Raw genomic sequence first — 23,179 nt, 5'->3', positions numbered from 1 at the left:
TCATTGCTGAACTGCATGACTGTTGAAATGTCACTTGCATCAGACCAAATGGACCTGCACTTGTAAAGTGTTTTTCAAGTTGTTTGACCATTCAGAGCACTTTAACACTGCAGGTCACATTCACCCGTTTCCATGCCCAAAAGCTGCTGGAAAAGCAGGGACGGGTGAGTCAAAACCGCTCAGGTTTGGTGCCACAATCACAGAAACGCCGTAATATGTAATTTTGTTGTTTGTCTCAAAAAGTGATCTGTAACTTGGCAAGCATCTCACTTAGGTGCCACAACATCTCCTCCACATCCAAATGACAAAATTCATCTTATACTTTACGTCACTTTAGAAATGTTGATATGATACATATGAAACATGAAAATGTAGCATATTTGTGGTTGGCAAAAACATATAATGCGAACAACTTTCTTCTAGCAACTGGGCTAGGCAGAAATGACTAGACGGATTAGGTAATGTGTTACAAAGGGTTGGCAGAAATTGGGACATTTTAAGCCAGCGTCAAGCCCAGAGTACACTGAGTCATACTGTTAAGCACTGACAATCTTATCAACCCCAGACTGCTGTGTGATGGTAAAAAATGATAAACCCTTAAAATAGCATCAGTTATTCCTGTATTAATGGGCCGCCTAGTTCTACAAAAGGCCATTTTTTCCACTATATGCATCAGACAAACAGCTTGTGTTGGCATAGACCTCCTTTCTAATACCATAGGCTACATAATAATATGGCCTTATAAGTAGAACAAAAACAGGAGCCTTTGGTTTGCATGAAAAATGTACTGTATCACTTTTAATGTTGACAGACAGCAGGACCAACAGCAAAGAGACAGCCATACAGTGTTAGACATCGACATGGCACGGGCAAGGTAGCAGCTATTCCAAAAAACAAGAACACACAACATGAATTAATTAAATTTCTAACAACAGGTTTTAAGAAACACTGGCAGAAGAGTTCATTAAAAAATTGTATCATAATAAAAAATTGAGACTGAGAGAAAGTGTTAAAAGGAGAAAGTACAAATAATACAAAACGTTAAAACAATTACAATAAATTAATATCAAATATATATAGATATAGTACATGTACTACATTATACTGTATGTAATTCCATGTGATTGTACCAGATGTAGTCGTGAAGCTGCAGGTTAACAGAGCAGTGGTTAGCTTAGAAAAGTCGTCTGTTAAATCTCAAACGATGACTACCAAATTTCAACACACACACGATCCAAAACTAAAGCAGCACCATCACGTCATTGTGAGCATCTCAGACATTAGGGGACAGCGACATACATTAAGCTTATGTTCACATCCATGATGTTCCTCATCTCTTAGCAGGTTTCACTTTAAATTACAGTATAACATCACAGGACTGGAGCAGTCTCATCTTGATAGATTAAATAAATAGGAAATGTTACCACACTATCATTCAACAAAGCCAGCTGAAAACTCTCAAGTGTTTCAGACAGGCATAAAAATGGTACAAACAAGCTCTGATGTGATCAATTAATGGCTGTCACCACTAGAGGGCAGCACAAGCTCATTCTGTCACTCAAGTCTTGAATTGTAAGGGTAGGCTTTCTGCTAAACCATTAGAAATTTGGCAGTTTCCTTCATGGACATCAACTATGGCATGATCAAGGACAATCTATGCCTTTAAAATGACCTATTATCATGTAATGACCAGTGTCCCCTTAAAATTATGTAGCAACCACAGCTAATTTATCGCCAAGACCAAACTCAAACTATGCTGTCATCCATCAATCATTAACTTAATGTCTGCATTACAACCTTAAGCATTAAGAGAGGAGGAGATTTTGGTGAAAAGTCAGGGCCTGTGGCATAGTTCGGGATGAAACCAACTTTTTAGCTTTTAAAACAATTAAAATACAGATAATTAACCACCTCATGTACAAATTAACTTTGACCTATATGAAGTGATGAAAGCCACTGAATAAACACTCAAATCAAAGGAAAATTAGGGAAAATAATGATATACAGTCTGATATGATCTCATCATGATCTAGTAACCTATTTATGATTTGACGAAGTTTTGATTTATGAATGAATTCTTTGCTGGGATTTTTTTTAAACTACTGACCTCTCTGACAACCATCTGTTCTTCAATAAGTGGGAGACTGGAGTGTTTTCAACCAACAAGTGTATTTACAGTATTTGCAAACTAATGTCCAATTAATTGTATTTATTATTGTGTTCAAATGAGGGTGTTTTAATGGTATTCACAAGAGGTTACATATGAGCAACCTCATAAGTGGACATTTTCTTGAACCTCCAAGTTCAAGACTGTGTATAGAGGACTTCCCAAATAGTAAAAATGAGTTCACAAGTTTGTTTGAACGCCAAAAATGTCCATGAACCCACCAAAATGTTTTACAATAAGTCTCTCTCTCTCTCTGGCAGCCATATTGGAGGTCTTCATTTTTGGACAAAAATAGCAGGTTGCAGAACTTCTAGTTTCCTATATACAGGATTGGACATGGGATGTTTATTTTTTGTTATCTTTTTGACTGGGAGCTGATTATTTTTTCCATAACTATGTCTTTTTATACTATTTGTTTAGTTTCTTAGTGTTGTGTGCTAACTTGATTATCAGGGCAGCTAACCATTACTTAGTCTCAACACTTGACAAATTACCTAAGCAAACACTAGCTTAGAAATATGAGTATTAATCATGGTTTAATAATAGCTGCATGTCAACACTGCCTTAGCTGGCTATTAGCTTGCAAACAAAGCCCAAAACAAATTAACGTTAGCTAATTTTCAGACTTCTTGGTAGCTCATTTCTCAAAGCAAACAGCAACTCAGCAACTGGCTACTTTTATAAATGAATCAATAAGGTATTGTTAGAGAGTATTTTGCAACAAATAGGTAATAAAGATGCCAACACACACAACTTTCACCACTAACTCATCTAAATCAAACTGCGGAGGCATGAAAGCTATTTCTGAGAGCTAGCTAATGTTAGCTGATACGGCTGGGTGGTCAGTGTGTAGCCATTTTTAGTACATTGACTCCAGGGCGAAATCTTTAAGGCAACTATAAACTGCTGTCATTACAAATTTAGAGGTGCTTTAAAAATGCTGTTATCAACTGGAAAACGTTGGCTTTTTGTGAGGTCTTTTTCCATGGTATTAGAGATTTAGAGAACCATGGTTATGTAAATAACCCCACTGCTCTGTTTACTCGAGGATCAATAGGATTAGTCGGGGGATACAGCACAAATCAATGGCTGTTTTTCCCCGTATGAGACCAAAATGGCAATGCAAACATTAACACACTATTTCACATTGTCCAATGTTCAAAATGCTTCAAACTAGATCAGTGTGTCACTAAATAAACAGGTTGCATGAGGCCAAGACCTTAACCTGTCATTTGAGGGGTTAATGTTTGACATTGTCTGCTGACTTCGCTGGTCAGCAAATAAAACTCAAACAAACAGCTGTTTTAAGCCTGGAAGAGCTCTCGTTTCAATCTGATTGGGCTCTAAAAGACAGAAATTTGTGTTTCCATCAAGCAAAGACTGTTAATCAAATGAGCAGAAATAAAATGCCCATTGCATACGCTTCCACCAGCTGAGGTGAAGTGATTGAACAGACATCCTGAAGGGTGTAATTAGGTTATGTCACTGTCAAGCAAGTGTTAGATAGACCCTTTGACTTGTCAGCATTTGGCAAGTGATTAGTGTTCTGCAGTTAATGTTGGTCATTAGCTGTCTGAAGATAAAAACAAAGATATGCACTTGTTGATGCTCTCATGTACAAACTTATGGCCGTGAGCATCTCATACAGTACATTAGACAAACAGAACTACAACATCTATGGGAATGTTCAAGGGATGTTCAACACATAGTGTGTTTTCATTGCAAAATGTCTTGATCAAAATTTAAAAATACAAAAAATGTACCTCAAGTGATAATAGAAGAACTCTGTAGCTAGACTCCTTTAATTTTTTTAAAATCAATACTTCTCAAATTAATCATATCCTAATCAGCATTGGTGTAATTGGATGGAAACCCAGTTATTAAGAACAAGTGGCTGAATTTTGAAAGCTCAACAGCAGCACTAGGTACACTGAAGACTGTCAATACTCTAGACAGACTGCTACTATGGCACTTTGTTTTTCCTCACAAGTGAAACCATCAGTGACCTTGTTTTTTAATGGACACTGAGTCAGAACGATGTCCCATCAGCAGCAACATCCGAAGTACCGAAAGGTCAGGGGGCAAGAAAACAGTCTTTGAGTTCACAGGACAGACTCAATGGCTTCCGGCATGGCCGCCGAGGCTTTGGTTTGGTGTGTGACGAGCGGCGAGGTCTCTTCCTCTGCCTGGATATTGGCTACCGCTTCCACCCGGACCTCCGCAAGCTCCCCATCCTGCTGCTGCAGCTCCTGCTGCTTCTTGATCTCCTGCTGGTTGATGTGGTGGAGGATCCCAGCACCCAGAGCATCGCCCTCCACATTCACTACCGTGGTGGTACGATCCCTGTATGTATAAGAGACAGTAGATATCGATTTACTCTTAGCAAACATGTAGAATTAGATTTGACAGTCAAAGTTAGTCTTAAGTTACCATCGTTCACCTGCTATAACCATTTGGAAACAACCACTAACAAGAATCATTTTTTAACACAATCTAATTTAACTGAGTGCCTTATTTAGAGTTAAATGTACAGTATTTCCTTATTAAGAAAACTAAAAAAATGACTGAAAAGAACATATCTTCTTATCAGCCAGTACCAGCACATATATAAAACCGCAGCAACACTGCACAAGGCTGAGGGTCTTATCGTCATAGCACAGATGTTTTTGTTCCACAGCATGAGAACAAAAATAAAAACCTCGAATGACTTTTGAAGCCAAAATATTTTGCAGCACCTGGGACCTGTCTTCTGAAACAGATGTTAAGCATTTGTGTATTTCAGCTTGTTGATGTTTAACCTGCTACTAAGTGTGTGTTTGCGCTACCACTGCCAGCCAATGTTCCTCCAGGCTTTATTTTTTTAAACAGTTTCCCCTCATTTGCCTTTGTTAGACAACATGTGTGCAGACATGATCCAAAGTAGGAGTGTGTGTGTTTTCTGATGTATCAGTGTGTTCAAAGGCTTGACTCACACAATCCAGTCAACAGCCAGCATGAGGGACAGGTCATTAGTCGGCAGACCGATGGCCTCCAGGATGATGGCGATGGTGATGATGCCACCAGCTGGGATACCTGCTGCACCGACACTTGAGGCTGTGGCTGTCACCCTAGAAACATTGATGAAATAATCGTATGAATAATAAAGTGCTACTATTAATACCGTAAAACAAAAAGCACAGCAAGTTGACCTATAACTGGAAAATGTGAGAACAAATCTATAAACAGATGATTTTGGTGTAGGAATAAAATTTGCTATCATCCACTAAACTTACAGGATGGTGAAGATCTGTCCAGCGTTCAGCTCAGCATTGTTGAGCTGAGCAATGAAGACAGCAGCAATGCACTGGAATATGGCCGCCCCATCCATGTTTACAGTGGCCCCGATGGGAAGGATGAAGCGGCTGATGCGTTTGTCCACACCGTTGTTCTCCTCCACACATTTGATCATAGAGGGAAGAGTTGCTGAACTGGTGAGAAAAGGAAAGAGAGAAAAATAATCAGTGTCTGTGTTTTCTGAGATGGATTAAAAGTTTTGATATTTAAATTACAGTGTGCAGAAACATCGTTCAGAAAGTCAATGTTAGTTTTAAACAGGTAACACCAGCTTTTCCTGTTTGTGTTTTTCCATATGATGTGACAGCAGAGTCCTTTATGGGCCAGTTTTGCAAAACGGCATCCCTAAAGCTCAGTACTGGACCTGACCGTCACCCGAAGTTGTCTAAAGGTCAAATCGCGTGACCCGACTGGTGATTAAACTGGCTGTTATTTGTAATGCACTATCCCATTCAGATATACAAAGTCAGCTCCGACTTGATGGTATAATGCAAAGTAACACAAAGATAACCGACTTTGCCGTAATCATCTGTCCACATAGCCAAAGTAACTGCCCTGCTACTATCAGTCAGCTACACCCTCAGCTAAAGAAAAATGCTTTGCCAAACACCCTCTGTGTATTTTGTAAGTCTTCTGCGTGATACAGTTGACAAGCTGCTAGGCATCCAGACGGCCAGTACAGGCATAGATGGTTATTTTTGTTCTTACCCACTGCCCGTCCGCATTGAGTTCATTTTTATCCGTACCTGTATCCATATTTTGTACCCAGTAGGTACTGGTGGGTAACTGACTTGTGGCAAATTTGTGTTTCCTTGGATTGCGAAAGAATGGCTTACCTTACTCTGCCTAGATTGGCTTATGCTGATATTCTTATGCTAACCCTAACTAATCCCTATCCCTATTGCTTAAACCTAACCAATTCAATCAAGGCATCCAGTACCAGACAATCATATGGAGATTCCTTTCCAATGCTAGGATTTGCACATTTGCGACCTGGTGCAGGACGGTGCGACGGAATACCTGGAGCAGGTGGCAAAGGCAGTGGTGAAGGGCGTGATGAGGCCTGACAGGAAACTGAAGGGATTCTTGCGTGTGAAGCCAAAGTAGATGAGGGGCAAGACAATGCCTCCGTGGATAATGTGGCCCAGGATTGAAGCAAAGATGTATTTTCCCAGACTGGTGACCAAAAGAACCACATCTTCCATCTCCACAATCTTACTGCCCACTAGGAACATGATGCCAAAAGGGATATACCTGAGAAATACACAATAGGCAGAAATAACGGGAGATAAAATTCAGAAAGAAAGCAGTTGAAATGTGGGATGATAACAGTAACAAATGGTCACTGAGGCTATATACAGTCAGTGCCTTCTTCACTGTAACCTTTAATATAATGAATGTGAAAATACCGTCTAATGCAGTCCAAATATACCACTATCAATATCACTGTAAATTCCCATATGCATCTAACTCTACTCACCACATGATCCAGGACACCAGCACCATGGTGGCCTCATTGAAAGCATTGAAGAAACGAATGAGTTCTTCCCCCTCATCTCCCAGCTTCCTCAGCGCTACGCCAAACACCATGGCAAATAACACCAGACCAAGGATGTTCATGCCATCTGTTTCAGTACCAATAGGCACCTGAAACAAACACCAGAGTCAGACTGTAAGATCCTTGGCCATGCAGAAGGTGCAACATCTGAATTAGGTGCAGTAAGACAATGCCTGACTTTTAACATGGTCATCATTTCACTAAAATGGAAGGGAAAGTTATTTCCTCTCACACAGACGCAGAATGTCTGTGGTAGCTGACAGTGGGCTATGGTCTTGACAGTGTGTTCAAGTGCAACTTTTTGGCCTTCTTTGCCACTAATTCTTTGATGCCGGTGTGGTGTGTCTGGGCTAATAGCTGTACTTAGGCACAGTGCATCTTTGAGCTTAAAGTTAACGTCAATATGGTAATATGTTTGCAATGACAATGCTAACATGCTGGTTGGATTTTCATTTTTTTATGCATACGTTTTATATTAGCATTGTCAGAGGGAGCTTAAGAACAGGAATCATTTTCCTAACAACTGCACTTGTAATTCTGCTGATTGTAAATTAAGACTTGACGATTTGGTGTTAAACTGGTTTAGCAGCATGTTTATCATCATAGGTAAGCATATTAGCATGCTTAACTACGATGCTTAAAGTACAGCTGAGGTTTTATCCTCTGGGGAACATCAATGTCTTTATCAAATTTCTGGGCAATCAATAGTAACTGAGTAATTTCACTATGAACCAGAAATGTCAGTCTTGTGTTGGTGCAAGAGAAAATGCCAAGGGATCACCAAAGTCATCAGGAGACGTTGTTCAGGAACCATGAATATCTGTGGTACAATTTGTGCAAATATTGCCAACAGTTGTTAAGAGGACATCTTAGTCAGGTCCAAAATGCCAAGTCAGGGGATAACTCAAGTCCTTGGGATTAAACCTTTGGGGACAATGACTGTCTGGAGTCCCAAAGTGGTGGGGCAACAAATACTGTGACCTTCGGCTGAGGCTTCATTTGTGGCCTTTTATTTTGGAGATGGAAACAATAGTCCTGATGTATTCTGCACTCACTTATACAACACCTCCTTGCTACAGAGTGTGCGTGCGTGGGTGCAAAGATCTGGGGGCAGTTGAAGGATTCAGTGAACTGGATGATGGATAACTAATAGGGACAGGGACAAATCCTGAGCTCAATCCCCTTCCATTGTCCTGAGCTCTCCCACAGCTCTACCAGCTTCATCCCCTGGCACTGGGGGGACTGTCCACCATGACCCACGACAGACAAATACCATGGGCCGATGCCAAGATCAGATCCTCCAACTGTTCCCTTCTACTTCTACTGGGTCACTGGGGGAAAGCCATAGCCACTGGGGAGAAGTCATTGGCTCTAAAAGAGTTTTACTGATGTTCCAAATCTAGCAAAACAGATTATAAAGAAACTTATTTAAAACTCCGCCAGTCATGAAAGTTGTTTAAAACTGTGGGCTTTTGCAAAAAGCCCCCCAAGTTTAGATTTACCATAAAGTTTCCTTAAACTTAAAACAGATTATTCAAAACACCTTTAAAAGGGAGGCCTATACTATGCAGGATTTTCCGAAAGAAAAAACTTAAACTATAACCCTGCCCTCTGCCTGTATCTCCTCATTGTCTTCAGGACCGCATACGTAAGACAAAATGGCAACTGTACAAAGCTTGTTACAAAAGAGAGAATGAATGAATGAATCTAATAATTGATCATTGTGCTTCAGAGGACCTTTAAAATGTGCTGTTTTCCAGGGTGTTGTTGTGTTGAAGACTTAAAAAGCCTTTAGTGCTGCTGATGCTTTTGATCAACAGTCTGCATATTGTCATCTACCTGTAACTCTGCCTCTGATTTTCTGCCTCTCCTCCTGACAAACGAGCAAACTCATCAAATACTCATCTATGATCCAACATCTGCTATATCTAACAGGCCCAGGGATAAGCTAGGACTCTGTAATCAAACCTCTGCTAGGCTGTGTTTATTCCATTCATAGAGGGACACATTATCTTCCTGAAAGGCCCAATGGATATCTGGTGGGTCAAGCTGACCTGTCTACTGGTCAACACTCTTGACTGGCTGAAAGCTCATTACACTACAAAAACAGAAACAATGTTGTCAGGCTTCATAGACCTGTTTTTAAGTTGTACCAGCCAAGATTTAAGTGTAAAAATAAAGCAGACTTCTTTCGCTGATCTACAGACCAGTGCCTATCCCTTCTGAACCAGACACTGAACTGTAACTCTACATCTGTTTACCACAAATACATCCAAGAGTGGTTACTGATGAGAAATCTCCCCATAGAAAGAGACATAGTCTGAAACGGTTTCTTATAAAATCACTTCCCAGAGAAAGTTGAACACATTTACAAATTTAAAAAAATATATATTTCTGGCCTTTAGCACAGACAAGAGTTGAGTGTCATAAACATGCTTGGTCGAGGGTGGGAAGAGAGATGTACACCTAACAATATAGTTTATTCTACTTCACCCCCAGCACTCTTAAAACCCAGGCAAAACAGTTATGTTGGCACGGCAACACATCAGTGTAAAATGACATAAGCATAATGGATACGTTGGTCTCTAGTGATTGGTTAGGGTAAAGTGAATCTCCCTCCCCCACAGAAATCCAGTAGAGTGGAGGCAGACTGAAGATGGAAAAGAAATGTAACGAGTCACCAATGCTGTTTTTTAATTTCAGGCAACCGTGAATCCAGAAAAAATGCAAAACACCACAGACACCTTATTCACTAGTATACTAATCTAAACCTCTATGCAGACAATACCACAAAAAAATGGAAGACGCTAAAAGCCACTGTGGAGCTGATTTCTGCTGTATTCCAGGGTACAAAAGAGAATTTTTCTGAATTCCCAAACTAAATTTTGTGTATGGAACAGTATGATTTTGATGAAGCTAACATGAGATTTTGTCAGTATGAGTCAGTCAAATCTTCAAAAAATAGTCTTTGGGTTTCCCTGGACACTGGGCACTTGCTAATGTGCGACAGAGGAATAGGTCCTGGTAGTGGCATATGGTTTGTTGCCTGGATATCACACTGGCAATGTACCAAGGCCAACTCAGACAGCTGAAGCCTCTTATTATATTGTTAACTGAACTTTAAAATGTATTTTTTCACTAAAGGTTGTCTCCCATTTCTGATGTAGCGGCATTGCGCAGAGATTTCTTCATGAAAAGTGTAGAAAAGAGGAATGATTAATTTTTAAATGTATATGACATGTATATGAGTCCTTCTTTAAGGCAGAACTGAAAAAACAGTTTGATTAAGATGAACTCTGCAGACTACATCAGCTGTCATTTGCTGGTATTTGCTCTTTGCATGTTTGCATTTGTCCTCACTTTTTAGGATTTGCATTGTAATGATCTCTTCACTATTTATTAACACATATTGTAGGTTAACATTCAGTAATTGGTAATGTTATACAACTACATTTCTAAAACCCAGACACCTTTTCATGTATATTTGGCGCCAGTGGACCGAAATCCCTGAGACACTTTTTAATCTTTAAATAAGGAACAAGTACCCTTTGACCTGAAGTACAGATCACAGATGCTGCCTTATTTATAATGACTAATCAACCTTGAATCCATTCTCCTGAAACCAAGTCATCCATTAGTCTCTCACATAGTGCCTATTCAGTGAGTTTGCACCCATGAGTGAACACACGAACATGTTTTTCAAGGATCCAAAATAAATTTACCTCCTGCTTTTTAATTTGACAGACACTCATGTGGAAAGCACTTTTCCTTTCAGAGGTGTAGGGTTTAGCATTTTAAACATGTATAAGTCTGTATGTATATGTCTGTGTGTTTGCACAGAATGCCTCCTGTTCATACCTTTTGATAGATGGTGGTCCCATTAGTGTTGTTCCCTACAGCAACCATCTTGTAGTCAGTGGCATACTGCAATATAAGGAAAGAAAACTTGTGAGTAATTTTGTCTGATACATTTCAGTCATACATTTTTACATTCTTACAAGTCTCATCCCAGCAGGCAACTCCCTGTGTGTTTGTAAGTGAGCATTTAACATGTTAATTGTCAACTATATATATACATATATGTCATGTCAATTATATATTTGAATACAGATGCATAGTGGAGTTTCACATTTTCATTGTCTGAAAATGGAGGAAAAAATGACACTACTTAAGAGCAAAGTCTGTTCATTGGTCTCATAGGGAATTCAGCATGTGCAACGAGTTGGGGGCCAGTTTGACACTGTCCATTGAAGTTCAGACAGTCTTTCAGCAGCAAAGGGGACAACCAGCACTGCAACAATGGCCCCTCTCTTTGCATTTCTTTAAAAAGCTCTGTAGGATAAAGGTTCCCAACATCGCAACAGATCTATGGACTTTAAATTAGCCTTTAGGGTCTTGAAAAATACTCATTCGTGCAGAGTCATACAGCACATGACTTTAGTCGTAAACTAAAAAGACAGCCTTCCCCGTCACCTAAATCTTACACTTCATTAGTTTAAATGTCTGTTTAAGCATCGAGCTGCTTGTCATGTTGTGTAAATCTCCCCTCTCCTCTGCTTTCTTGGTGTAATCCACAGTTGGACCCATTCCACAGGGGCTCTGCCGTAGGCTGGGTGGGATGGGTGAGTATTGAACTCTTTGACCTGGTTGCACTTTGAAACTCCATTTCCTCTCCATGTGAGGAGTCACTAACTTGTTTGTGAGTTTATAATTCACTGGCCTGGTTTTAGGCAAGTTTTGGGCAATCGGTTGGAATACGCGAAAGCACATGACTAAGTGTCTGTGTGCGTACTTTGCTTTTTGTGTGTGCACAGCCACTGCACACATTGCATCCCCAAATATTGAACTTTCCTGGTCCTTATTTTAGTCTTAATAGACACGATCATAATTCTGGGAAGTGGAGCGGGCCGCGTTCAAGAGCAGCGAGGCGAGGTGGGTTGCTAGGTTGTCTGGAATGGAATGGTTTCGCCATGGTAACGGCTGGTAAGGGACGGAAGGGAAGCGTTTTGGCGAGCAGGGGAGAGCAGCAGCTTCTATTCTGAACGTCTCCTCATTAAGAGGCATTATGAGGCTCTCAGTGCTACGCCTGGGATTTACAGCTGCTGTAAATGAACCAGGAGTGGTGTCCGCGTGGTTGGTGAAATAAATTCTGATGAACAATGCACACAAGACACAGGTGGTAAAGAGAAACGGTCCGAAAGTGTTGATCAAATAAAGGAATTGATAAAATAGTGCAGAGAAGGTGGTGTGGTGAAGTGAGGTGCTGGCACTTACAGAACGGAAAGCAGCAGCCACCAAGTTTGCCGGGAATAAATTCCTGAGAAAGAGAGAGAAAAACAAGTTAGATTCTGTTTTTCCTGTTTGATGCTTGTAATTGACCAAAAGGTCTGGAAATATTTAAGCCAACAACGGTCCCAGAAAGTCTTTCAAACCCATGTGGTTGAGCCATCTGAATGATAAATTGTTCACAGGATTAGTTTGTCATCACACACTCTCTACAGTTTGGCTCTTCTCCCAGGATCTTCCATTGAGTCCACTGTTCCCTAAATTCCCTGACAGAGCAGTTGTTCTGGCACTCATACCGTCTGGTTCATCTTTTATTACGACAACACTCAAAGGTCTTTACTAAGATTAGATATTCCTGGAGGCTTCAAAGTAGTCATTTACTCTTAGAGAAGTATTTCACCAAAATGAGGAGGGTCCTCACATAAAACTAGGCCATTAATACAGCAGAATGACGCAAATACATTTCAAATTGGTGCTACATGACCAGAGAAAACAGAGAAAAGGGCGTTTTTTTCTCAAGAGGTGGAAAACCTACAATTACCAGAATGCACTGCGCAGTATCAGACCAATAAATGCTTCCGCTTGTGGGTAATGTAATGACCTCTTTCTTAAGTCCGGCTGGCAACAAACAATCTCATATTTTGGTTAAACAGAACGCTAAAACTTGTGTCTGAGATCATTTGAAGCATGAAATAGTCAAATCAGACACAGAATCTCAGTTTTTATTTGATCAGGGCTGCTTTGTTTTGATCTCAATGTTTTTGGCCTTTGGCTTCACTGAGCAGGAAGCAGTATGGCAGCAGTATGTCCTGTTCATAAATTGTCGCTATTACAGCCAAACATGACACTAAAATGTGTTTCTGAAAACATTTTGGGAGAGAAATAGTCAGTGCAGTAACATAATCTTGATTCATATTCAATCAGCACTGCCTAGTTTTACCGTTTGATTAGATTTCGGTCGAGTTCGGGAAGAGAGGTGAGACTGTCTCTTGTATCCTTGGTGGCGGGCAACATGAATAATAGAGGTGATTACATAAATCTTTTCGGAATTTCCGGCTGTGGTTGGACACTAAAGTTCTACAGTTCAAGAGAACTTTCTGGTAGCAGCCAGCGCTGTACGGTAGCAACGTCACATTAAGTTAAGGAGCCAGCTGACTTTTTGTATTTATTGATGAAAAAGAGTATGAAAAGTGCATTAATATAGAAAGTTGAGGATGCAATGCATCGTCATGCATCATGGAATCAAATCGAATTGAATTGTTGACATGAAAATTGTAATCAAATCAAATCAAATCACGAGATCAGTGAAAATGCAGTACAGTACAGACCAGTACAGTACACTACAGTAACAACAGCCCAAGAGCCAGCGAAACTTTACCTCAGTTCATCTACACACATTTTTGATACAAAGCTGGTTGAAACATGTTAAGTATCCCTTTAACTATGCCTTTATTGGAGAGTCAAACTGAGATTTCTTTTTCAAGAGACATCAAAAATTCTGAAAATATTTTTTTTACCATCCTTTGCTCTATACCATATTACAAACTGTAATATAATATATTGCAGTGTTGCAACTTTGACTCATGAAGATTGAGTTTTGGGCACATTTGATGTCTCTGTCTATCACTACCCACAGACAGTTTATATTCACATACTTCTCTATAATGAATGACAGAGGATGCTATAAAAAAAAAAAACAGTGTTGGCAGAGCATGAAGCACATCAGGGTTAACCAAAGTTCAAGATTAAGAAAATTACATGGGTGAAACATTCATCTGGACCTGATTATTGTGTTTACAACCGTGGACAACACAACCAATCATTCATAAGCCATACTTTAGCTTCATGAGTCTGTCTTCAGTTAGCAAAGTCTTGCTTGTACTTGTCAACTCATGAAAACAGCTAAAGACATTTAATCTCATCCTGTGAAATTCACACAAGTGTAATTTTATAAAGTCAAGTACGGACCATAGTACGTACTTGACTTTATAAAATGACTCTCCCCAATAGAGTTTGGGGATGTGTAGTGTATGTTTATTAGCAACAACAAAACAGAGTTCTGTAATAGATGGGTATTTTCCTGCCTGAACATGCACATGCTGTGTTATCCATGCACATGACGTACAAAATTTTGTCTAACAGACAAGTGCAGTACTCCACCAAATCTGCAGAGGCTGTGGAGTGAGTGCTAAATGAACTGTGTTGTATAAAGTTTAATTTCCCTTCTGTATGACATACAAATAAAAGCCATTAAAGAAGTATTTTATGGCAAGTGTTATTAAACTAAAAACTGTCCCTGGTTAGAGCAGTAAAGGCCAATGAACTGGCTCACCTCACTAAAGAATGACTGAAATCCCTCCAGTCAGGCCAGCGTTTGAACTGGAAAGCATCCAGTCAACTGGTTTACCTCACTTGAATTGCATGAGCTGCTGCCCAGAGCCAACTGGGGGAGCAGCATTTACTTTAAGCCAAAAATAAAATGTTTAAAATGTAATCAAATCAGTGAAATAAATAAATAAATGTAGTTATTTTAACTCATGAGATGAGCTTAGCAATTTGCTCGCTATTGAGGGCAGATAATATTGACATAATGCAATAGTCTGCAGCCATGTTAGCAGATCTGAGAGACCATACTTGGCATGACAGTGTCTTCAGCTAAAAACAAACATGCTCACAAGGACATTCTAACATGGTGATGCTTTGCAGGTTTAATATTTGCCATGCTACCATTTTAGTTTAGCATGTCAGCAGGCTAACATTTGCCAGCAGACCAGCCCCATCACCAGAGGAGATATTGGCATCACTGTTTGAGAGCAGCAAACAGCAAGACATCGCTATGTTTCCATGCTTTTTAAGCTCCAAACATGGGTTTTGTAGCAACCCGTATGTGTTTTTAGTGACTTTTTATGCATCAAATGTGGGTGTTTTATAGCAATCTGTCGGTGTGTCCTTCTGCTTTTTAGGCTCCAAACATCGGTGTTTTGTAACAAACCATCTGTTATTTTCCAACGGCTTTTTAGTTTCTAAACATGGGTGTTCGGTAGCGACCTATCAGTGTGTTTTCAACGATTTTTTGTATTTAAAACGATGCTGTTTCATAGCAGCTTGTTGATGTGGTTGCAGTGGATGTTTTGTAGTGTTCTTTCAGGGTTTTTCCAGCTGCTTTTTAAGCTCTGAACTTGGGTATTTTGTAGCGACCTGTCAGCAGGTTGTATTTATGAAGATGTAGCTGCTTTTTAGCATAAATCGTGCCCCTTAAAAATCTGTATTATAAACCACATTATGATCTTTCCCTAACCATAACCAAGTGGGGTTTTTTTGCCTCAACCTTAACCATAGCGTTGTTGAAATGTCAAGTCTCAACGTATGTGCTACAGGATAATGTGCAAAAGTGATGTATCTGTGGTTTGCAGAAACACATAATGCCAACTTTTTTGGCAACTGGATTGAACTAGCTCTATAGCTGTCAAGACATTTGACTAAAATCCTAAAATGTCAACTTCAGGGTGATGCTAGAAGAAAAGTCTGTGATGAAAATGAATGCCTGTGTAACATTTAATGGCAAAACATAGTTGTTGAGATATTGTAGGGTGGACCAAAGTGGTTGGCCAAAAGAAAAATAAAATTATTTAGCATTTGTGAGCATTTTGAAGTTTGTCATTTATCCCATAACTGGACAGTCAAGTTTGGTAAATCACCGTTTTGTCACTGTTATAAATCCACTATGAAAACTTTTTCCTTGACAGTCTGTCTGTAGAGGCACCATGCTGAGTTTATTTTCACTACTGTAAAATAAGCATTGAGGGATTACTGGAAGCCAGCAGGCCTTTTCCGTGTATTAGTGTGTTTGTTGTAACATTATCCTCTGTAGTCACACTGTATTGTGCAAAGAGATACAGACTTTGCTCACATCTATTCCCATGGCCAGACCACAGCCAAGCAATTCAGCCCATAACCTCATGACCCTTGTCAACTCTGCCCTCCGTCCAGGGCCAAATGCTGCTTCAGCTGTTCGATATGTCAGCTCCATTGACCACACTGGCAAGAAGCCATGATGCTGCCACTTATGATTATTTCTTTGTTTGATAATGCTGCTAAGAAATGCAATAGTTTGGTTAAACTCTTGCACCCACACAAGGTTTCACACTCTTCTTCTCTCCGTGAAGGTGGTCAGGTTTCCTGCTGTCACATGAGCGAGGCGAGGATCTGGATTAACTCTGGGAAACCAGAGCTGAGAGCTGGCATGCTGTTCCCACAGAGCCTCCCCGGAACCCCACTGCCGTCTCTCTGTGGACTGATTTTTAAAGCTGTTGCATAACAACTTGATTTCCTAATTAACTGAAGCCAAACATCACTCATGATCCTTTTAATTCAAGACAGTAGATGCGGGTCATTCAGCTAATGTGCTGAGAAGGGTTTCTGTCTGGAGTTCTCTTCTCTAATAGCTGGATGCTTGTTTTCAAATCAAAATTCATTTTCCACACAGAAATATGCAGAAGTGCTTTGCATTTACCTGAGGACAAATATGTGCCCTGTTCTAATAAATTAACAAGAATATTATTTCAGAATTCTGGGAAAAGCTTTCATGGGAAAAAAAAAATTGCCCCATTTTTCTGAATTAGCAAGATTATTATCTCAGAATTGTGAGTCCCTAATGTCCCAAAAAGTGCTTTAAAAAAAAATCTGAATAATCCTGTCCTGTCCTGTAATTTTGTAAGTTAATTATCTTGCACAAGAAAATAACTTATGTGCACAACAAAATTAAATTTGTGCTCACAAGATTAAAAAAAATCACTTTTTGTGACTTCAGGGGCTCCATAAAATTCAGAGAAAAAAATCTTCTCCCATTATACTGAATTATAGAGATAGTTTTGTAAACTCAGAAAACAAGAGCAGATTTTTTTCCATGATAACTTTTGTCATAATTCTCAGATGGAGTAGATGTTTTTTTCTCGAGTGAATGCATTACACTTCCATAGACATACGAGTCAGAAATTTTTCATTTTTCCAAAACTTCATTATATTGAATTTGATCCTTCATTTGTTGTTGAAATGTTGTTTTTTACTGTGCAGTTATAAAAAGGAAAAACATGTGTTTCCTAAGTCCAAGGATGAAAATACTTCTGCAAAGAAAAAGTCACAGTTTGCTTCTACATTACTGGGAAGTAACGTACTGAATGTCTGGTATGAATCTATTAAGGAATGTAAATCTTTTTTTCGGAGTTTGTGTGTGTGTGTGTGTGTGTGTGTGTGTGTGTGTGTGTGTGTGTGTGTGTGTGTGTGTGTGTGAGAGAGAGAGAAAGAGAGAGAGATCACGAAGACAGAGCTGTGGGAAGAGTGTGGCATTTAGCTTGGAATATTGTTTGAGGAGCCAACCTGTAAAAAGAGTGACCGTACTTGATTTTGGAAGCATGTTTTCCAGTTCACATAAGATCAAAGTGAGATCAGTAACCTGATTGTCCATAACACAAGAGTGTGTGGACAGAGAAATCATATAAATCCCTCACAGAGATAGCGAGCAACTGATAAAGACAATATTTGGCTTGAAGATCAGGTCCAAGAAGTAATAAAATCCCAGATTCTCCCAAAGTTTAACTCTTTCTTCCCTTGCACAAATCTATGTGGAAACACTGATACTTGTAACCTCTGTGGATGACATTTGTCCTATTTTAAGACCCCAGACTGTCCTATTCAGTCCAAATTCATCAGCATTAAGAGTTCAGCTTTCAAATCATGGACTAATCTGATGATGCCTGAAATGCTTTGAGCAACCGGTCACCACTTCAAATATAAAGTCTGACTCTACAGAGTTAAGACTGAGAACTAAAAGCCGCCCGTCCACCTGCTATTGTGACAAGAGAGAAATGCTGACAGCAGTGGACGGGGTTGAGTTTGTACTACACGGTGCTGCCGGGGTTTATCCCTCCACCTCTTTGCCTTCCTCAAAATACACTCCACTCTTTCAACAGCTGTCAGCTTTCCCTCACACTGTGGGAACTTGTTTTTAGGAGTCCTCCTGCACAGCTCTCTCAGCAGCCTGTTTGTAGCCAGTAGCTGGTATTTTCTGGTCATAAAAACTTGGCTGTGTACATAGTAACAACATCAACAAGATGACAGTGATGAGGCGTACTCAATTTGTTGTGCTGCCACTTGGACTCAGACAAAATTCTTTACATTGGCAAGCAAATTATGCAATAATGAGTCTGCAAGATCTTGACATTGGCAAGAGTGCACTATGCAATTCCTCCTTTCCCTTTTCCACTCAGGAGACAAAGCATGATGAAAAGCATGACTAAGTGGCACTTCAGCATTGCTTTTTGGCTGAACTCAGTGGTGTGGAGAAGTTCTAAGATCTTTTAATTGAGTTAGAGTAGCATTACAGCAGGTGCAAGTACCTCGAAATTGTTAGTTACTTTCATTGCTGACTGAGCCTCATGTGGAGTCAATGGTTTTGTTTCGAGTTTTGTTTCAACACTGGAAGGGACACGTGAAACAAAGGGCTGGGGGGTCCTCCGCCAGAAAATTATGAATATCAAGCACTGAATTTCATGCATTTGGATACATTTTTGTGTACCAATTTGTACTATTTGCCTCTTCAACTTACGGTGTAAATGTCTTTAATTTTGTCAAAATAAAAGTCCTCTGCTACTTTCATGTTTTTATTAAGGGGGGAAAATACACATCTTAAATATTGAGGGGGACATGTCCCCTGGGAGGACAGGGTTTGATCAGCAGTTTTTCCCATCATAAATACAATCACTTGAACAAACATCAGGGTGATGAGAACTACCTTCTGTGACAGAAACCATCTTTGGTAAAAATGTATCTGGTGTGTACTTTCTGTCCTCATAGGTCACACTGGTATGTGGGACAGTAAACAAAAGTGTATTTGGTCTTTATTCTTACTGAGAATAGTAGTATTTTTACTTTATTTTTTGTGTTTTTTTCCATGCAATGAATTTTCTTGGTGAGGGATCAATAGTCTTATTGTACCATATTGTATCGTATCGTATCTTTTGGGCTCGAAACTCAACATTTGGGACTTTGGACTTGTCTGTCTTGACTTGGCACTTGACTTGGTATGAGTGTGCATGACTTCACATACTTGCGATTTGCAAAATTATGACTTGGTCCCACTTTGCAACACACTTATGGTTAACTTTTTCCAGCAGTTTAAAGGGAGGACTACAACATGACAGTCTACACACTGTGACAAGAACTTCAGTGTTCCAGACCTGAAGACCTGACCTCACTGAACACACACACTCAGTGCGCTGCAGGCTGCACCGACCTGCTCTATAATGTCACTCATCTGCATAACACACAGGTGAAGTCACAAAGAAAAAGTTGGGTGTTTAAATAAATGTGTGTCACTGCATGCTGTGAGCGCGCACGCCTCGGACGGCTTCGTGCGTCGAGCCGCTCCTGTATGTAACTACCAGTGTTCCCATGCGCCCCAGGCACTGTGCCACTATTCCCCTCTGAACTACAGCAACATCACACCAGCCTGCCTCATATTCAACAGTGGCCTACATATCACAGTGTAACTGTCCACATGGTGAAAATGGTTACAACGTTGTCATGGTTACCTGGCCAGATCCAAGAAGGAGTCCGCGGTCTCCTTGTTGCTGCTGACGCTCTCCAGTCCCAGACTGTTGGTGTTGAGGGCTCCCGCGCCCACGCCAGGTTTGATGATGAAAGCCAGGGCCACCCCGATCCCGGAGGCGATCAGCGTGGTCACCAGAAAGTATGCGACCGCGATGCCCCCCAGTTTGCCCAAGGAGCGCGTGTCCAAGCTGGCGGCGCCGGACACGAGGCTGCAGACCACCAGCGGCAGGATGATCATCTTCAGCATACGGAGGAGCATCTCTCCCGGGAAGGCGAAGTAGGTCATCTGCGCCTTGGTCAAATCCATGTTGCGGACCATCATCCCGAGCCCGACGCCCACCAGCACCCCAGACACCGTCATGATCACCAGCAGGTTCTTCCTCAGGAACTCCATCAGCTTCTCCCTGAAGCTCCTTTCCTTTTGCGCGCTTTCCTCCACGATCCGGTCGGTGGAGGCCGAGCTGGGCATGGCGTGCCCGTTGATCTCGCTCTTTTTCTCCATCTTTTTTTTTTTTGTCTGTGAGCAGCGTGGGGAGTCCGGATCAAAGCAGCGTGGGTTGGATGCACACACACACGTTTGGCGCACGCAGCTGTGCCGTATGAAGGCTGGTCCCGGAGTGAAGGCTGAGCGCGGCGGAGGGAGAGCCAATGGAGAAGGAGCGACGACACGGAAAGCAAGTGGAACATGCGCACAGGAGCCGGCACTTTATACTGAGAGCAAATGATGCAAGAGCAGGGGAGATTGCCAGGGTCTCTGGCAATGGCACACTTTCCTCTGCTGAATAAAGGCCAGGACAAAAACAGCGGAAGAAGACAGCGTCCTGAACACTATTTGCACTATTCTGGCCCCCGGGCTTCTCTCTATCTCTCATCTGTCCTATCTCAAACTAATCCTTTGAATCCCGAAGAAAATTGGTCTGATTTCTTTCGAAAACTTTGGGATGAAAAGCAGTGACCAACTCGGCAAGAAATGTCCCACAAATTGAAAAAAAGGAAGAGGGGACAAGAACATTATCCAAAATAGAACACTTTTTTACTTTTGTGTTTTTACTTTTTTACTTTTACTTTTTTTTGCTATTTTTTGGTCCATGTCTTGTTAAGTTGCTCGTCGCCTTCTGCCCATGTTTAAAAAAATGTTCACGTTTCAAAGCATTAAAATGACAAGAAACACCAAAGATTCACATTCTATAGAACACAGCGAAGGACTGATCTGCTCTCTTGCTTTTCTTTGTTCGTAAGCGCGCCATTTTTTTCCCATGGTTTGATAATGAGATGTGATGATAAGTGTGACCCCTTCACAGACCCGTTCTTTAGTGCAGCTGGACTGCTGTAGTTATTGAAGCAGTGGTCTGTATAGCAGCCATGGCTGATTATAAAATCAGACTGCACGGAGGGAAATCTTTAGGATAAGCTACTGTCTGCAAAATTGTGTGTAAGAAGGCAAAACAGAACATCTTAAGGGTTATTTAACCCCTTATTCATCCATTTTAGGTCATCAGGTCCACAGACTGGGAGATGGATGGAGAGCAGAGGGCTGTCTGTCAGTGTCAGCACCATGGCCAGCTCTTTGCCTCCTACAGGCCGCTGCTGCTGCTGCTCCATTTTTCTCTGTTTCTGTCTTTTTTTGGGGGGGTGGCAGTTCACATAAGATGCATAACTTCATGAAATAATTATTATTTTAGAACGCAGTGAGTTCAAAATGATACTCTTCTTTTCTGAGGTCAGCATTTATACATTATTGCACATGAAGGAATTTAGATTTGTCCCCATTTACTCATGTAAATCCTCGTTGCACCTCTAGCGTTTGACCAGCAGATGGCACTATAATACAGCTTTTGTTTCTACACACAGCAGAGAAGGACAGGCTGAAGAAAAATAATTAGTAATAAATAAAATAATCAGTATCAATCAATATTATCAGTCAATATTATATTTCATTGATTAGAAATCTGACAGCCAGCCATAAACCACATACCAGAGACACTCATCTTGCTTTGCTTGGGGGCCACTTTTGCAAAATAACAGGAGGCCAGGAAGGAGCCAGTCGCAACAGCCCATATGATTTCTGAACATTTCAAGAATTTTAAGATCTTTCTACAACTTTAACATGTTTCTAGGATTTTAGCACATTTCTAGGATTTTAGGACATTTCTAAGATTTTAGGACATTAGGGGCTTGGCCAGGATCTCTATCAGGGTGCAGGGGATCCTTCACTGGCACTTCTGTTTTATAAACAAACTCTGTTTCTGATGCTGTTTTATGCACTCTGGTACCTTAACTATTTAACATAAATAAAGAATACATATTGACTATGTATACATCTATTTTATATACAGTTTATTTAAACATTTGAAATATTAATACATTATTATAAATTATGATTACTATGAATTAAATTATTATATTGTATATCTAATATATGTTTGACTGATAATCTTTTACTATCTTTTGTTGGTTTTTGGGGCTTCATATAGGGTAACAATTTTCTATTATTTTATAATCATACAAAAATATAAATAATGTGGAATTTGTAAGATGCTGACATGTAAAAATTTGGGGGGGGGGGTTAATGACGGTTGATAAAATTAATTTAGTATTTTATAAAAGGACTGCCATGCTTTAAAAATCCATGCCATAAAAGCCACGTTAATGCAATAAGATGAGGATCAGCGTGCAGAAGACAGACAGACAGAGGACAGACAGAGGACGGACAGAGAGAGGAGCAGCCCTCTGTGGCTCTGTGTCGTCCCTGCTGTCCTCAGTGACCTTAGCTCTGCTGTTGCTAAGTTGAGCTAAACTTTCCCTCCTTCCACCAATAGAGACAGATTGTCCCCCTTCCCCTCACAGCTGTGTGGCCTGAATGCTGGAAATAACCGGCAGCCTGCGGATCAGGAGTCATGGCTGTTTAACAGTGGCAAATGTTGGCACTGAGCCGCTGCAAACTGGAGGGAAAAAACAAAAACTGAGAAAGAGTCAGGCTGAGCTTTAGAACGGAGACGACTGAGCTGTGACCCAGAGACAGACGACATCCAGGAGCAGTCAGTGCAGCAAGCTGGCACCAAATGTGATCCAGTCATAGTTATCCTCGTGTGTGTGACAGGATGCAGCTCTGCAAAAATATTTGTTTGCTACTGGATTCTACAGCTGTGAAACAGCTGTGAAATGACAACTGCAGCCCGATTTACTGTAAAAATACTCTCCGTAAAGAGTCACTTATCTTTCTCAAA

General features: G+C 40.5%; 1 protein-coding gene across 1 annotated transcript; it reads right to left on the bottom strand.

Moving 5' to 3' along the window:
- Positions 1-770: 770 nt before the first annotated feature.
- Positions 771-20,642, bottom strand: slc1a4 (solute carrier family 1 member 4). The gene is made up of 8 exons (XM_042502046.1): positions 19,934-20,642; positions 12,333-12,375; positions 10,917-10,982; positions 6,981-7,147; positions 6,521-6,754; positions 5,440-5,634; positions 5,140-5,274; positions 771-4,510 (listed from the first exon to the last, which is right to left on the bottom strand). The coding sequence occupies exons 1-8, from the start codon at positions 20,452-20,454 to the stop codon at positions 4,270-4,272; spliced, it is 1,602 nt and encodes a 533-aa protein (XP_042357980.1). The 5' UTR covers positions 20,455-20,642; the 3' UTR covers positions 771-4,269.
- Between the last annotated feature and the right edge of the window lie 2,537 nt (positions 20,643-23,179).

Source organism: Plectropomus leopardus, chromosome 15 (assembly GCF_008729295.1).
Source record: "Plectropomus leopardus isolate mb chromosome 15, YSFRI_Pleo_2.0, whole genome shotgun sequence".
NCBI classification, from domain to species: domain Eukaryota; kingdom Metazoa; phylum Chordata; class Actinopteri; order Perciformes; family Serranidae; genus Plectropomus; species Plectropomus leopardus.
The sequence above is the reverse complement of the archived record's forward strand: the minus strand, read 5'-3'. Positions and strand labels throughout refer to the sequence as shown.